Raw genomic sequence first — 12302 nt, 5'->3', positions numbered from 1 at the left:
AAAACTGAACTGGAAACTGCCAAGACTCGAGTTAGAAGGTGCTGCAGGGATCTGAGACTCAGCCAGTGTGGACTCATGTGGATTCAGACTTGAGGGGGTTTAACCACTGCACCCTCTCCAGACAGAAAGAAAACATCCTTTTATTTGTAACCTCCTCGCTTCGTTGTTCTGGTGAGGCATTTAGCTCTGTTAGTTATTCAGATACCTTTTGTTGTTGGTAGGAACAGAAGTCATATACATTTTTATTTTTTTTATCTATTTCGAGGCCCCATAAGTCCGTATGCTGCCCCACAGCTGATGATTTAGTGTTATCTGCATATGGGACACTTTATTCTTAATATTTATGAAGGATTGTTGGTAGTTGACCAACAAAATGTTGAAAGGAAAGGTGAACCTTCTGGAGATGTGGATAAATGATGTTCTGTTGGATCTACATCAGTGTGCCTGTATGGTCCAGAACAGCTGCCCACATCTGGACGCAGCATCAGCTGGTGTTAGTGGAACTGTCAGCTGGAGCTTGATGCCTCTGTTAGCTGCTGATTATTGTGTCTCAGCAGCATAAATGTTAACTGACAATCTGCACATGCTGGATACAGAAACTGGAGCCGTGGCTTTCCAAACTGTCTCACATCGTCTTTATTTTACAGGCTCTGCTCTAATACGCAGCCATTCCAGCAGCCCTGCACCACAAAAACAACAAACCGCTGCCAGTTATGTGACAAAAATTACGCAAATGAAGCTGAATAAAAAAAGCTCTTAATGAAAGTATTATTAGGTCGCAGAATGACCCGTCCTGGCCGAGGTAACGACATCGAACACGCTCCGTATGGACAAACAAGTTCACAGTACGCTCACATATTCAATACTTCTTTTGACAAGTTCGACTAAAGCCAACTGAAGTCTGCAGTGCATTAAGTAAAGCCCTGAACTTAATTTACTCCAACGAGGAGGAGCTAGAAGCCTGCATGCTACATCCATCACTGCTCTAAATTTAAGCATGATATCATTTGGAGCATTAACTTTTTATTCATATTTGCATTCCTCATGTGGAGCCACAAACCAAACCTCCCACCAGGATAAAAGCTTTATTATTGCAAGGTAATTGTAACATTATGGCAGAGCTGTCGGGAGGAGATTGAGTGTCTCTTAGTGTTATTACTGTTCAGAATAATACCGATGGTTGATGTTTGCCACTTTCTCTCCCACACGCGGTGCGATGTTGGTTTAGACTCTCTGCCTCTACGGTAAATCTTTATTTTTGAGAAGAGACGCCCCTGCACATGTGTCGAGAAACACACTGAGAATATGATCAACAGACGCATCGAGGAGCCTGTAAAAATCATCACTCATATCTGAGCCACAGTGTGAAGCTCAGTATGAATGTGGCCTCGAGGTTGTTCGAGGTGTATTCGGTGCAGTGTGATTTTTTTTTTTCTTTAAAAGCATAAAAACCACCAACACACTTATTGTGTTTGTCTGTTTGTGTATCTTTATTTCAACAAGATCAACACACACATTACATAAAGAGTTTGGTCTAGACCTGCTCTATATGTAAAGTGCCTTGATGTAACTTTGTTATGATTTGGCGCTATACAAATAAATCTGATTTGATTTTGATTTGATTTGATTTTTTGATTTACATGTGTGTCTGTCTGTCTCGGCCTCAGAGATGAACTGATTAGATTGTAACTGATTAGACTTAGCGAACCCCCAGAAGGAGTTTTTTTTTTTGTCCCAGGGTCACTTTGACCTTCCAAAACATGTTTCATACACTCACTGTGACACAAACTAACGCTTATCAAATCAAGTGAAGCGATCCATCCAAATGGGCCAAGGTCAACGTCGCCATGAAATCCTGATGTGCTGCAAAATTCCCTTATCCTCTGCTGAAAGTAACCCGAAGGGAGAGATTGTGACTGTGAGTCCTGTGATTTGGTGGAGAACACGACCGTCCCACTTTTTGATTAATTTCATTAACCAACGCACTCTGTTACAGTTAACACTGAGCCCTTTGAGTTACAGTGTCAGAGCTCACTGCAGTCCGCCATGAGAAGTGCTGCCGTCACTAATCTGAAGGTTGAGGTGGGGGTCTAACTCTAAATTGTCTAGTTTTGTTGTGTTTTCTGAGAGTCTGACGAGCGCCTTCGGCAAAACGGTGTGTGGGTTCAGCTTGTTAGAACTCTGCAGTATGATGAGTTTAACCCAGCTGCATCTTGTGGGAAAATACCACCAGGATTTACTCTAAGATGATGTTTTCAGTGGTCGGGAGTGGACTCCGATGTCCTGACACATTTAACTGTTTCCAGACGAAGGTGGGCTTCAGCGACATTTTTTAAATCCTCTCAAAGCTCCTCTGAAAACAAGGCGATACCCTTCAACGGCTGGCACGAGCCACCCACGGAGAGAAGGTGAAACTCCAGCGAGGCTCCGAAGCCGCCTCCTCATTTATCAGTCTGTGCCGAGGAGAGCCGGCGAGGCTCTCAGCCAGTCTGTGGTTTCAGTCATGTGTCCCGACACCAGCGACACCTCATTCTGATGAGTTCACTGGTGAGGTCACGTTTGTCAGAGAGCGCCTGGCGGGCAGATGTGACAATCTGGGGATTATTCAGGGCCAGATTAGGAGGCTGGAGTTTTGTGCCGCATGCTACTGCAAGAATGAAAAGTTTGTCTTGACAGTTGAGGGGTTTTAATGGTGCAACTGTCCAAATCAATAAATGTCAAGTTGTCCCTTAACTCCCTAATGCCTTCCACAGCGGTGCCATAAAACCTCATGGCTCTGCTCATATCAGAGGAACGAGATCGCTGCGTGTGCTGCGTGTTTTTAACTGCACCGTCACATGATATTAAATTGAGAATTCAGATTCACCGCTCGTTCTCCTCTCCGACATAAAAATGCTTTGATTCAGATGTTTTCCCGTCCAAGTGGCCACAGATAACCTTTCACCGTCTCAGTGTCTGTTTTATGAGAGGAACATTTTTCCCTTTTTCAGGCAATTTTTGCCTCGCTGTGATAATGGTGTTGTTTTAGTTTGAAGCTCGGTGCTCGTCATGTCACCAACAGCCCTTCATGACTGCCTTTTTATTTGTTTTCCATCGTGCACTTACTGAAGCTAGTTAAAATGTCCTCCTGCAGGTTTTACCATGCATTATACATCCCTTTATTGTTTTATATTCAATGATGTGTAAAATGAGATGGTGAACTGCAGCGGTGCTTCCCTGGATGTTATTGTGTTGTGTTTGGTGATTGTTATCCTGGCTTTACTCAGCCCCATGCTGGACTGCAGCATAATTCCACACTGGCCACAGAAACGTTGGGCACTTTTATTTTGTTATTCTGGGTGCTCTCGGTTTGCTGTTCTTTTCTCTCATCACTTATTTCCTGCGTGGAAGGAGACACTTGCTGTTTGTTTTGGCCCAGGTGGTGTTTTGTCTCAAACCTCAGCAAGCTGTGGCGGCTTGGAGAGAGCCAGAATCCCTGAAAGTTCACCCCGACTACCTTCGCCCACCCGTGGCCACCATTTCCCCTTCCATCTCTCCTCTCTCCTCTTTTTTCATTCCTTTCCTTTCACCTTATTCTACCTTCTTCTCATCTCTTTGCCACCTGTCTGTCTTTCCCTGAGTTATGGCTGAGCTGCTGCAGTTAAACTTTCATCATCCATCACAAACACATGTCCAGTCGGATCCAAAAGTCTGGAAAGACATTCCCAGATGAGCAAAAAGGACAATAGTCTTGGACTTTGGGACTCAACAGCCACACACACATATTTAACAAGCGTTTTAGTGACAGGAAGCCGTGTGCAATTAAGGGATCGACACGGACAAGCAGGACGTCATGGAGACCGGCTGCTGTCACAGCTCTGCGTCATTACATCCTTTCCCGGCACGATGCCCGCTCCGCTGGTTTTCCTTGGTGGTGACTGTGGCTCTGTGATAGCCATAGTCCTGGATGCCTGAGTGTATGGTGGCCCGCTGGGACCAGTTTTGGCTGCTCCACCACCTGTTTGCACAGCAACTAACTTTTACTGCTGGTTTGAGTGAATTTATGGACTGCTGATGTTAACTGTTCTATTTTTACTGTGCCCAGGTTTCCTGTAATGTCCTTCTGCCAAAGTCACACAGAAAACTCACACCCGAGAGACTCGGGAAAGGAACAGACAAAAATGGTGCCTTCTGGAAAGTAACAAGATCCCTGCAAATTAGTTATTCTATTGAAGTTAATAATATGAGATCATTTAGCAGATGAAATTTGACTTAGTATCATCTTTTCTACCCGATTAGCTCTTTGGGTTTGCCAAGAACAGTTTGTGTGTGTGTGTGTGTGCGCACGGCCAGTAAACCTAAAAAAATGGTTTTATTGAACTCTTTTTTTTTTTTAGTGCACACTTTGATTCAGAGGATGTAGCTGTTTCACTCTGCAGCGCCCACCAATCTTCATTTTTCCCTCCTCTTTGTGACAGAGTCTAGGCTGCGATGACTATCTCGGATCAGGAAAGGTGATGGACAAATGCGGTGTGTGTGGAGGTGACAACACAACCTGCAGGCTGGTCTCCGGAGTCTTCAAACACAGTTTGACCAAGATCGGCTATCATAAGATTGTGGAGATCCCAGTCGGAGCCACCAAGATCAACATCACAGAGCTGGTGAAGAGCCGCAACTACCTAGGTGAGCAAAATAAAACGGCTGTTTTAGATTCTGGTGACTTTTACTGCATTAAGCTACAAACAGCCACTTCAGGCTGTCTGCTGCTCACACGGCAAACTTTCCTCTGCAACATGTATCCAACAAATCTGTTATCCTGTGTGGGCGTACTTAAAATGTCATCACTTTCCTGCCACATCACTCAGCAGGCAGCTGTGGCTCCCCTCTGCTGCTTCCGTATATAAAGAATTTCAAAAGCTCCACGTTCAGCCGAGCATCCACCTGCAGGCTGTGAGCTCCCTCGCTGTTGTGCCGAGCTGAGTGAGGAGGTCAGATTGTAGACGCCGACTGTCAGTGCTCTACAGATTCTACATTCATATAATAATCTGCTGCAGCTGAGCGAACCGCTTCGGAAGATGGAATGAAACAGGAAGTTTCTCAGCAGCATGTCAATAATACTGACTGTCAGCTGTGTGTCTGCTGCCTGATTTCTGCTTTCTGCTCAGACCTGATAAATCTTGTTTCATTTCATTTTTCACTTTGAATATATTCTGGAATATGGAGCTGTGTTGGCTGAAATCTGTGTGTGTTGTCAGGGCCAGGTTTAAAGTTTCATCAGTTGTGGCCTGAGGCAGAGCTTTGCTTTCATTCCAGTTCAAAACACACGTAGAGGAAATGGATACCTCCATTTATCCCCTACACATACCATGATGTTCCAGATTACAGCGGAAAAAACGTCACCAAAGAAACGATCACATGAGCAGCGTAAAAAATGTTTTCCATTCAATATGCTGCCGTTTGACAGTTTAACGAGTCCCAGCTGCGCCGGGAGCAGCAGGTAGTATCTGCTTGTAAATTTAATTAGATTTGTCTGATTAAAAGACAAATTAACGAACTGCGGCGTCACGTTTTCAGTTTCTCTGTGCAGCATGTCGCCTTTATTACCACCCCCCCCCGCCCCACCACAGCCCTGCTGCCCCCTCCGTGTGAGGCGCACTCTGCAGATAATTGGTGTCTTTATGGAGGTGCACCAGGGGGACACGGTGGAGGGTTATTTTCAGAAGTGACTGTTGGAATGTCAGACATTGTTTAATGAGAGCCGTGCCTCAGCTAAACCATAGGCTTGGAGGAAGAAGGGAACAGCCCTGACCCCCCCCCAGCGGCAGCTTCCCTTGAGGAAAGTGCATAAACATGCTTTCATTACTTTCATTAGAGGATCTTACCCCTCAAGCCTCACCATCCTTTTTAATTACGGTGTGGAATTTTACCACTCGGTAAAAAAAACACGGGGGCGGGGGGCCGTTCAGTGGCCTTTACCTTTTCAACTACTTGGATGACATTCACGTTCAGCTTTCTCTTCTCAGGTTCATAAGGAGCCATTCACTGTCACAAAGACAGACGGTGACATCCTCGAGGATAAAATAAACATTTACTATTTTTCCCAGATGGCAACATTACAGCGAGAGACCGACTGCATCCTCACTAAGTCCTTCATTTTCCCTCAATAGGCCTCCGTTCCACTCTCTGCACCTCTAATAGCACTTTTAGTTGTCCAAACACTCTTTTACAAGTCTGTCTAATATTACGCTTCTAATGCTTTTCTAATGGCTTCTTGTACTTAATCCATGAAATCAGTGGAAAACATTTTGGGAGGTTTCAGTTCAGGATTTGCATGAAAAATTTGCCAACACAAACAGATTGTCACGTTTATAAAACACACCGCTTTGAAAGTGCACGTGAGTGCGTTTATTCACTTAGCTGTAATTACCTTTTGGGTTTTCTTCACTACAGTTACTTCTGAATGCTTTTACATTAAACAGGCTGTGCTGGTATTTTCCTTTTCAGCGCTCTGGGCTGTCACAGTGATTGCGTGGTCACTCTCTCTCTCCCCCAGCTCTCCGAAGCCGATCGGGGCGGTCCATCATTAACGGGAACTGGGCCATTGACCGACCCGGGAAGTACGAAGGCGGAGGGACCATGTTCACTTACCGCCGACCCAACGAGATCACCAGCACAGCGGGGGAGTCCTTTCTGGCTGAAGGGCCCACCAATGAGATCCTGGACGTTTACGTGAGTAAATCAGTTTAGATACTTCTCCTCTTTTCATTCAGACCTCAATATCTTCCTGCTTTCTCTCAGATGATCTTCCAGCAGCCAAACCCCGGCGTCCAATATGAGTACATCGTCCCCTCAGAAAAACCGGTCGGCCCTCAGCAACCAAACAGACCAGAAGGTGAATGAAACCCGCCTTCTAACCCATAATATTCCAGAGCTTCATCCATGATGTACTTCATACACAAATCAGTAGCAGCTCTTCATAGATCCATCAGCTCATACAGTCGATATTTCTTCACCTTTAATCCATTTCTCGATATCTGAGTGAATTCACCTTTCCGTGTCTCAGAGGGCTCTGTGAACGGACAGGGAGGATACGACCATCACGGCAACACTCACCAGGAAAACTTCAACCCACCTGGCGGGGGGAGGATACCTCCCCGTCTCCCTGACAACCAGGTGCCTGCCGCGCCGCCACCCAGACGTGAGAGGGATTACAACTGGAAACTGACGGGCGCGACGGAGTGCAGCGCCTCCTGTGGTAAAGGTACGGAAACACAGCTACGCCTTTAGGTGTAAAATTTGGGTTATGACACGCAGCCAAGTCAAGAATCTCTGAAAATAAGTGCAGTTAAGTAAGTTAAGTGTGCAAATTAAACCACTAATGTTTTAATGTCTAATGTCTGTCACCTCGTCTTGTACCTGAGTGTTTGTTTGATGATATTTCAGATTCAACTTAAATTAAAAGTTTTGATTACTTTTCAGGATTCAGATACACGATCTTTCAGTGCGTCCACCGGCTGAACCATGTCCAGGTTTCAGATGCTCAGTGTGACAGCAACAGCAGGCCGAGTCCGCAGGAAGAGGCCTGTAACCTTCAGCCCTGCCCGGCTTTGTGAGACGCCTTCCTTCACATGCAGAAATAAAAGCTTCACACATCGAGCCAAATCTTGTACAGCATATCTAAGAGCAGCTCCTGTGATTTCCCCCTGAGCAGCTGGGATATTGGAGAGTGGTCAGAGTGCAGCAAGACCTGCGGCCTGGGCATGCAGCACCGGCAGGTCCTGTGTCGCCAGGTTTACGCCAACCGCACCCTCAACGTCCACACGAGCCGCTGCCGACACCTGGAGCGTCCCGAAACCGCCAGTACCTGCCAGCTGAAGATCTGCAGCGAGTGGCAGATCCGCTCTGAGTGGTCGGCTGTAAGTGTCACAACTCCACTGGATCCCAAAGTGTTGACACAACGTCTGTGTGACTGCAGTTAATATTCAGCGTTTAAAACTCTCACAGAGAGTTTATGGCTTTCCTTTCAGCACACACTCAAAGTTCAGTCTTTCCTTCACAGTACAGCGTTAACTGTGTTGCCTGTGTCGCCTCAGTGCTCAGTGCCATGTGGGCTGGGTCAAAGGTCACGAGAGGTACGCTGTGTCAGCAACGTGGGCGACTTTGTTCCCGACGAGGAGTGCAACATGAATCTGCGGCCTGTCGACATAGAGAACTGCGACATGGGAGCTTGTGCCAAGAGCTGGTTTTACACCGAGTGGGGCAAAAGGGTAGGTGTCAACTTTTCTTCATTTCTAATAAGAGAAGTTCATTGTGTCAGTCTGACTCGCCTCAGAGCCGCTGAACTTTCATAAAGATTTTAACAGGTTAAAAAGACTAGACAAAGCTTCAGTAGGAGGAAATTATTCTCCTTTTCTCATCATATGTAGATGCTGCTCTCATTTATAATGACTAATAACGACAGCTGAAAAACTTTCACTGACTAAAAAACTAACTGGACAGAAACTAGTTAACATTCTAACGCTGTCATTGTACAATTAAAATCAGCATTTAGAAAAAATAAGGTTTTTAATGTGGAATAACAAAATGTAGAAGATCTGTGGGCGGTTTTTGTGTCTGTAGCTGTGATCCCATGACTGTGGAGGATACGCAGGGAAGGAAGAGGGAGGCAGATGTCAGGAGCAGGAAACTATGTAACCCAGAAAGAGAAATCACCGACACCGATCTGACCAAATCCACTTCAGATTTAAAGGAGACGATGACAGAATCTGTTTTCTGTGTAAATTAGTGAATGTATCTAACTCTGACTGTTGACTGTGTTCCCTCCGTAGTGCTCTGCTGAATGTGGGATGGGGGTCCGGACCAGAGGAGTCCTCTGTCTGACCAACCACATCAGCAGCCTCCCTCTGGAGGGCTGCGGCAGCGAGCGGCCTGCAGATTCTCAGGTCTGCAACAACGGCCCCTGTGACAACCGCATAGAGTGGTTCACCGGCCCCTGGAGCCAGGTACGGGGTCACGCTGCGTTTAGGGGACAGTCTGGAGTCGTTCATTCAGCAGCTTTATGTTGACATGTCCAGGTTTTTGCTCCTGCCTCTATTTTGTGATGTTTTTTGTGTGTGTCTCAGTGCTCTGCCGAGTGCGGCGCAGGAAGCCAGCAGAGGTTGGTGGTGTGTCTGATGAAGTCTGACGAAGGATTCACGGTCATGCCGCCGTACGAGTGCTCCTCCCTGGATCGGCCGCTCAGCCAGCAGAGCTGCCACCTGAAGAGCTGCGGAGCCAAATGGTACCACACCGACTGGAGCGCTGTGAGTTTGGACTTCTGTCCTTTTTCCTGATCAGCCCGGGTCTATAAAGGACGACGCACTGTCATAATGTCAATCACTGGCTGCCGTTTGCATCAAAGTGTATTGGAAATTATCTTTTCTGTCACTTATTTGATTAACAGAAGATGTCAACAATAAATTACTAACTGGGTGACGTGACAGAAGTCTGTGAAAATATGATGTAGACTTTTGCTGAAGTACATCCGGCCTTTGATTAGTCAGAACAAGCTACACCAAAGAATCACTAACAGGATGAACAGTGGTCCTTTATTGGTCAGTGGTCCTAAAATATCGGACAGTAGATGAGAAACTATTCTGTTTAATAAATGATATAAACTTTGATCCAGACGACGTCACTGTTTTCAAACTGAGCAGCTGACATGGAACCGGTGAGAACCAGAGAGAGAAAGAAGAAATACAGTGACAGGCCATGTCCCATCACAAACACTGTCGAACTGAGAAAATTCATTTTCAGGGTTTAAATATCAACATGAACGTTGTTTGTGGAACCAACTTAAGGGGGGAGTTTTATTAACCTGGTGTCCGTTTCCCTCCAGTGCTCGAAGTCCTGTGAGGGGGGTTTCCGTGTGCGGGAGGTGCGCTGTCTTTCTGACGGGATGTTGTCCAGTGAGAGCTGCGACGAGCAGCTGAAGCCGGCGCAGAGGGAGGACTGTAACCCCGAGCCCTGCGTCCCCAGCATCGGTCAGTCCTCCGCTAACATCTTCTCCAGATCGTTAGTGACCAGATGGTTTTAATGCTTTGGCCTTTAACGTCGATAAAAAGGCCAAACTGTGTCCCACGTTTGCAGAACTGCAGAGCTCAGCTATGAATGTTGATGCGTCTTGAATCGCTCTGCTTTATTCTTCATTGTTCCTTTGCTTTAATGAGCCTCATCCAGTTTTTAAGTATGAGCTGAAAAGGTATTTTTGTTTCAGATGAGAACTGCAGGGACAAATATTTCAACTGTAACGTGGTGGTCCAGGCTCGTCTGTGTGTGTACGACTACTACAAGACGACGTGCTGCGCTTCCTGCTCACGAGTGGCCCACAGACAGTCCCACCATCGAGGACGCAGCTAGCACTTTGCAACGGCGTCCCTCAGTTCCACGCCAGGCCAGACTCAGTACCTGCCACAAGGATTCTGGTGGAGCACCAGCCAGGGGAGCGGACCAGCCGGACCCCGCCGAAAACGGACGCTTGTTTTGTTTTCCAAGGGTGGAAACTGAAGTAGGAACATTGCTGCTGGCTCGTTCAGAGACAGCTGTTGGGATGAAGGCATACCTAAGAATAGAGGACAGGAATCCAGTGACGGGAGGAAAAGAGTCCTGCTGAGAGAGACCGGCAGCAAACTGAGGAACCCACAAAACACTTTACGGATCATAACCGCAAATTCTAATCATTGTTTTAGTTTCATGGGAAACAGTTTGCAGTGGTCTTTCACTGAAAATGGCTCTTGAAGTGGATTGTAAGTGGTTTAACAGGAGAGCGCCTGTAAACTGTTTAACATGGACTGTATAGACTGTTTATGCTCTAATATGGCTCTTTACTTTGCAACGCTCAGATTTAAGGCATGACGTCGTATGAAGTAGATCCTGTCTCACCTGTATTCAGCTTTTTAGCGCCCACTTTGTTGACCAAAGATATATAACCTCATTAAACTGAAGACAGCGACACATTAACACCTTTTTTCCTCCTAAGAATCGAGTACTGTGTCTCAACCCTCCGCGGTGCTGATGCTGTATGTTTTACACAGAATGGATTCACGGGGAAAACAGCACAGTCTGAATTCCTCGTGGTCCAGATGAGGTCTGTCTGATTGCCTAATCATTCTCCTTCCTGGGAGGGAGGTGTAAAAGCAGCCTCTGTAAAATGTTTGTATATATGTATGTATGACAAAGTGAATGATAAGGTTGTTTTTTTTAGGCTTCTCAGGCAGTTCTTCCAGCAACTGAAGAGAAAAAAAACCCTTAATTTATTTGCATGGCCCCCACAGGGAGGAAATCGGTTTACCGACCACGGCCGGCGCCTTTTTTTGGCTGCAGGGAAGAAACCCTTATTGCCTCCCTCCACCAATCACAGCCTCCAAACTGAATGTAGGCATTCCACAGCCTGTTGGATGGTAGAAACAGATGGAGTAGCCTTCTCCATAAATAATGCATAAATACATAACAGATACACTTTACTATATATCTATTTATATCTAGATACAGATATAGATATGTACACTGTATATATAAAACTGATGTGGGATTTGATCATTCCACGGCTGTACAGTTCCTGATGAATTTCCAACTATCATACCTGCTTAGAATTAGCCGTAACATATGACTAACATTTGAATGTAAAGATAAATGATGACAGTATTGACCTGGTATGTAGATAAATGCGATAAAAAAGGTTTACATTCGTAGTAAATCCTTCTGCCATAACGCGCCTTTTTGAGTTTCATCCATCGGTTCCCTCCAGCCAATATGAACTTACCTCTGATCCATAAGTACTGTATTTGTATCTATATTTAAGTTCTTAATGAATCTAGTCTGCATTTAAACTACGATCCTGAATGTACCACCATGATGGCGTGAAGAGAGTCAGGACGAGTGGAGCAGAAACACCGGAATCTTTCAGTATTCAACATGTGACAAATAAAGTGTCTTTATTTGCCTTATTTTACATTTCAGCTGTTCAACAGCCAGTTCTAATGTAGTGTTCTTAAGATTTTCTGAAATAAACAAATTACTAATTATTTGTACACTTTACAACCACTTGTCCTTGTGTGATTTCCAATTTGATTTAGCGTCTTCTTACAGAAGTTTAAGGAGTGATGTATTTGAGCTCAGTCGTCCATCTGGAGGAGGATTTAGGTATTACAGCAGACAGCAGAGTCCACGTCCTGTTGGTTTTATAATCTGAGGATCGTTTTTTGTGGTGCAGGCACAAAAATGGGAATAAATCTGTAAATGTCTCTCCTATTTGAATTGTCAAACTTTGTGGTAAGTTGCTTTAG

At 45.5% G+C, this 12302-nt stretch overlaps 1 protein-coding gene across 1 annotated transcript in view; it reads left to right on the top strand.

Annotated features, from left to right (window-relative positions):
* thsd4 (thrombospondin type 1 domain containing 4) overlaps positions 1–12051 on the top strand; it is a 32405-nt gene extending 20354 nt beyond the window's left edge. Inside the window, exons 8-18 of the mRNA XM_029497885.1 lie at positions 4458–4662; positions 6533–6708; positions 6778–6871; positions 7043–7240; positions 7459–7588; positions 7691–7895; positions 8073–8246; positions 8808–8981; positions 9102–9281; positions 9857–10001; positions 10235–12051. Coding sequence (XP_029353745.1) covers positions 4458–4662; positions 6533–6708; positions 6778–6871; positions 7043–7240; positions 7459–7588; positions 7691–7895; positions 8073–8246; positions 8808–8981; positions 9102–9281; positions 9857–10001; positions 10235–10377 — 1824 coding nt within the window. The 3' untranslated portion in view covers positions 10378–12051. The remainder of the gene's footprint in view (positions 1–4457; positions 4663–6532; positions 6709–6777; positions 6872–7042; positions 7241–7458; positions 7589–7690; positions 7896–8072; positions 8247–8807; positions 8982–9101; positions 9282–9856; positions 10002–10234) is intronic.
* Positions 12052–12302: the final 251 nt, after the last annotated feature.

Source organism: Echeneis naucrates, chromosome 3 (assembly GCF_900963305.1).
Source record: "Echeneis naucrates chromosome 3, fEcheNa1.1, whole genome shotgun sequence".
NCBI classification, from domain to species: Eukaryota; Metazoa; Chordata; class Actinopteri; order Carangiformes; family Echeneidae; genus Echeneis; species Echeneis naucrates.
The sequence above is the reverse complement of the archived record's forward strand: the minus strand, read 5'-3'. Positions and strand labels throughout refer to the sequence as shown.